The 5,311-nt window shown below is 34.7% G+C and overlaps 1 protein-coding gene across 1 annotated transcript in view; it reads right to left on the reverse strand.

Annotated features, from left to right (window-relative positions):
* LOC118332365 (unconventional myosin-XVIIIb) overlaps window positions 1-2,603 on the reverse strand; it is a gene marked incomplete in the record, with an annotated part of 30,896 nt that extends 28,293 nt beyond the window's left edge. Inside the window, 2 exon segments of the mRNA XM_035667608.1 lie at window positions 127-270; window positions 2,438-2,603. Of these exon segments, the coding sequence (XP_035523501.1) occupies window positions 127-270; window positions 2,438-2,476 (183 nt within the window).
* Window positions 2,604-5,311: the final 2,708 nt, after the last annotated feature.

Genomic DNA, 5,311 nt, shown 5'->3' on the forward strand with positions numbered 1-5,311 from the left:
AGTAACGTTATTCTAAATATGATCGTCAGTTATTTTACAGCGTTCAGTCAACAGGACGGTGACTGCAGTTCACTGAACGGCCACTGGTGGCGCTGTTAATGACAGTTACATATTGCTACCACTGACTTGTCTCTCGTCTTTGACCTCCGGCTCTTTCTGTTTGGTCTCCTTCTCCGTCTCTCTGACCAGCTGTTTGAGGAAGCCGCCTGGCAGAGCGGACAGAGGCGGCGGAGGTTCGGCTGTTGCCACCGGCGTTTTCTCCTCCTTTATCTGTTGGATCGATGGATGAAAGGGAGGTAGAATTAGAAACAAACAGCAAGTCATTGTGGGAACAAAAGACGGTACATGCACACATTCACGTTACATTAAAGGTTCACCCAAAATATAATAAACATATTTTATCTCTTCCCTCCTGAAGGGTTTTTATCCTTTATTGTAAGAAATATTGAATAATGGGAGCATATCGATTATCAGAATAACAAGGACACTGTTTGTGACGACAGATGTTTATAACACAAAAGAAGATAAATTTGCCTCCACTGTATCAGAGTGTAATCCAGCGTTCAACGTTAATGGGAGTGTTCTTTTACACCTTGAATGAAGTTACGATGATCTGTGAGCTAAAATTATCACTTTTCTCTATGGAGTCTGGTGGAGAGTGATCGTGATACGTGTTGCTAGGTTTATACTAAGCTAAAGGCGAATCGTGTCCTAACATAAAATTGCAGCCAAAGCTAGCAACTAGCTAGTGAAGAAAGTGGAAGACAAATATCTAAAAACCTGCACATTAAACTATCTGTACGACTCGATACCACCAGAGGAAAGAGAGAAAATATGGTATTAAGTCATTTGGGTGAGCGGACCCTTTAAAAACAGGATCTTTCTGCACATTCTCTACATTTGCTTTGCGAGGCCGGACGTGGTCTGGCCCCCGATAACTGACTGTCGGTAACCTTTAGATAACATCAGCGATTGCTATCTTCTGGAGTAGCGAGTCAAACCCTGTCGTCTTCAACTGTAATGATTTAATTCTCAGAGTTTTCCAGCGCGTCCTCGGCTTTTACGAGGAAACATGAGTCAGCGGCTGTGACGAGGGAACGAGAGGTGGCCCGAGGCCTGACATTTAACTAATAGTTATCACCTGCTGACACAATAGGGAATATCATAAAGGTCAGTATAGGACAGCTGTTTCACATTCGACGACGAGCTACAGTCGGAGGAACTTTGGGAGGAACTTGCTGAGTAACTGACCGGGCTGCAAAACTAAACTCATCTAATGGATCTGTTTGGATATCTTTTATTCCTCCTCACACAGCTCATAAAAGTCTGGTCCTTTAATGCCAGATTTAGACCAGGATCCACACGAGTGCGCTTGAAAATGCTTTTATCCCTCTGTGTATTGGATGACTAACCAGAGAAAATGTGGCAGCAATGGTAGCAGTTTAAAAAAAAACACCAGCACTGAAGTGTAACTGAAGCCAGGGCGTGAACTTCAGTGCTTCAGATTTTCATTAAAATAGATTTGAGCAGAAGGATTCAAAGTCCCAGCGTGGTTTAAAACAAAGTATTCAGACCTTTTTACTTAAAGTGTGAAAGAAAAATGAACATTCAGTCATAGGCAATTAAAGGACTGCTAATGCTAATTTAATATAATATATATTACAGTTTACTTTATAGTATTACATCATCTTTAACTTAAAATGTAAAGTTTTATTTAAATGTAGAACCAGGAGTTTTTAATTAATTATGAGAAAGTCTCAGTTTAAACAAAAAAGATCATCAGAGAGAAGATTGGCTGTTTCTATATTCTTATTATTGATGCGGTGGAAACACAAACGCTTTTGTTTCATTTATATTTTACAGTATTTGGCAAAAAGCAGAGATTAAAAGTCCTAAAAATGACATTTATGTATCATTTATTCTTTTCTCTCCCATTAACAATCTCACGACCCCTCACTGGATTAAACGAGCCTAAAGCTGGCTCCACCTCGAATAACTACAGCTGTAAATATAATAATAAACCAGTAACAGGACATTTTACTGCAAAATAAGTGTGTGTTTTTGAGTACTCAGTAAAAACACAACATTTCAACCTTTAAGTACAGAATTAGTAGAATTGAAGTGCTTTACTTATAGAAAATGTATTGATTGCACAAAAGTATTGAACATTGACACAAATATCCACCGCCGTCAGCCTCGAACCACATCGGTGACGCTGTGCGGCTTTAAAAAGCTCTAACATGCAGAATGACTAACACAGCGATCACAGCAGTGACAGGCTTCACAGTGACATGTCCTGATGATTCAGGGTTAGAACAGAGGGTCCACTCACCATGTAATCAATGCTACTACACAACACAACACACACACACACATGCAGTCAAGATTATACATTAGTTGTTCAATTAACACAGCATGCAGAAAACTCTGCACCTCCCTTCTGCTCCCACAGTTTTAAGCGTGAAGACAGAGCCATGGTTTCACAGGAGGGTGGGCGGGTGGTTGGGAGGGTTCAGGGGGAGCTGTGAGGGTGGCGGGGTCAGCCAGATGTGATGTCAGAGAGGTGGTGTGTGCGGGCAGAGAAAGACAACCTAACAACGGAGACGGGTGACAGAATGTCAGAAAGTGAAGCCTCGGTGTGTTGCGACTTTTTGATTGTGACAGTAAAAAGAACATTTAATTCCCCGCAGATCAAATAAAGTCAGATCGGATCAGTTTTTTCCGTTTCTGAGATGTTTCACAGTCAGTTTGTGTCCATTGAGGCGTTGTTATAATCTTTAAGAAACTGTCTCCTCATCCTTCTGTTGAGAGGTCTGTTGTCACTTAATCTTCACAAAACTTCAGTTCACACCTTCTTTGTTCTTCATTGTGGCGACATTAATCATACTGAGAGCTTCCTGTTACAGTGTTAAATCCTGACATGTTTAAAGGTCTTAAAGTATTAAACAAAAACACATGGATTAAATCTGCACTCATACCCCTTTAACAATGGATTAAATGGTCTGTATCGAGTCGAGTAAAGATCCTCATTAACTTCTGCATAAGAAAGGTTGGCTCGTTGATTTCTCTACATTTGGCACCAGGGTTGGAAGTTAAATTTACAATTACAAGTCAGTGACTTAATCCAAGCGTCATAATATTAAAGTAACTTGATTCATTAGCCGTTACTATTAATGTATAGAAAGTAATGTAAGCAGCAAATATGTGAAATAAACAAGAGAAAGGAAAGTTCAATTAAAAAGTTACCTCAAATATTTTCATTCATATATAGAACAAACGAACAACGCTTAAGAAGCAAAATGAAACGGAAACAATCTTTTATTTTAACCATTTGAATTTCCTCAAGCTAATGTTTTTATTTAAACAAAGTAAATCTAACTAACCTTTGTCTTAAAAGATGTTACCCAATCGCATAATATTGAGGTACACAACAAATGGTGTCAGAAATATCCCAGCCTGCCAATAGCGTGGAGAAGTACAATGGGAAAATCTCATTTTCATTTATTTTAAGAAGTAAACGAGCCTGCACAAAGCTTTGTTAACTCCAGTTTAAGAGAAAAGGATGGAAGGCGTTGTCCGTGGACAATGTGTTGGAATCATTGAATAAGCACTGCAGTTTAGTTTTCCGTTGTTTTTAATGTAAAAATAGTCCAGAACTGCCTTCTGGTGGATTCAATTATTTAACACAAAGTAAATTGTGATTTTTTCATTGATGCTCGTCATAGCGATACAGAATATGTGTCCTTTTAATTTAATCAAACCTTTATCTTATAAATTCCTTAGCCAGCACAGCGATGACTGTGGGGGTGTACGCATAGCTTTTGCTCAGTAAAACTTCTGTAGTAGTTTCTCAGTATCCTTTTCTTTTTTTTTAATTCGTTCTTCCCCCTCCCTATATATTTCATAAACAAAAAAACGAACCAACCGCGCGAAGGAAAACAAAGCGGGTAAGGAATATAAAGAGCAACAGAGATACTTACAAACAACAAAAAACCTAATACAGGCACAAAAGTTATGTTATTTTTGAGAAAATTTACGTGAAAAAATCAAAACACAACATGGTGGAAACCCAAGTAAAAAACTTGCTACATTTTCTGGCCTTGGTAATAAATTTTTTTTAAACATTAAGAATTTTAACTATATTTAAAAAGAAAACAAACCAAAGTTTTTTTCTTCCCCAAAACAGCAAACCAAAATTAAAAAACTACAATTTTTTTTTACTTTTGGTTCTTTTTGTTTTTAAAAAATTGACATCCCACCAAAAGAGCTTTTTTTTTTTTTCTTCTTTTTTTTTTAAAATTTTTTTTTTTTTTTATTACAAATGACCAAACAACATACGAAAAAAAAAACCTAAAAAAACAGCCTTTGGCTTTTTTCCCAAAAATTTTTTTCCCAAATCAACCACTGGGGAAAAAACAACGACACAACACATTCACTTTTTTCTTTCCTTTCTTTTTTTTCTTTAAAAAACTGAGGTCTAAACAAAAGGCTATCTTTGTTGAAAGCTTTGAACAATGGTTTGAATACCTTTTACTTCCTTTAAAAAAAATAAAATTTGGAAAATAATCTTGGTTTTTCTTTTTCCTGTTCTTTTTTGCTTTGTGGGATAAAATTTAATATTAAACAACGCCATTTGTTTTTTTTAAACTACCCAAATAATCAATAATGTTAAATTTAGCTTTTCTGTTTTAAAAAAATTATCTTTTTAAAATTATATATAATCTCAAGACAAAGTTTTAAGTTAGATTAACTTTTTTTTTTTTTTTTTTCTTTTTTCTTATATTATAATTAACGAAAAAAATAACAGTCGGCCCTTTTTGAGGTAAGGTGAAATTAAACGTTACAACATGTTAAAAGTGCCAAAAAACTTTTTGGAAAAACAAAATTTTTTGGTTTTTTTTTTCCGTTAAATTGTTTCCAAATTTTTTTTTTTTTCCTGCCATTTTTTTTTTTTGCCTTTAAAGCGTTTTTTGTTTTTCTTTGTTTTGTTCTTTTTTTTTTTAATAAGAAAATAAAATTATCTTTTTAATGGTCCAGTACTTTTTTTGCATTTTTTTTTTTTTTTTTTTATTTATTGACAAATTTTTTTTTTCATTTTTTTTTCTTTCCTTTGTTTTATTTTCCCAACAAAAATTAATTATTTTTTGCTTTTTTTTTTTTCTTTGTTTTAAAATACATTTTACCTTTTTTTTCTTTTTTTTTTTTTTATACAAATTTTTAAAGGGTAGAGGAAACGCCTGTTAAATATATATCCAAGTTTTAACCTTTTATATTTTTTTCCATATATAAAAATTTTTATGAAAAAAAACGC

Source organism: Morone saxatilis, unplaced genomic scaffold (assembly GCF_004916995.1).
Source record: "Morone saxatilis isolate NCDOM2014 unplaced genomic scaffold, NCSU_SB_2.0 Contig21, whole genome shotgun sequence".
NCBI classification, from domain to species: domain Eukaryota; kingdom Metazoa; phylum Chordata; class Actinopteri; family Moronidae; genus Morone; species Morone saxatilis.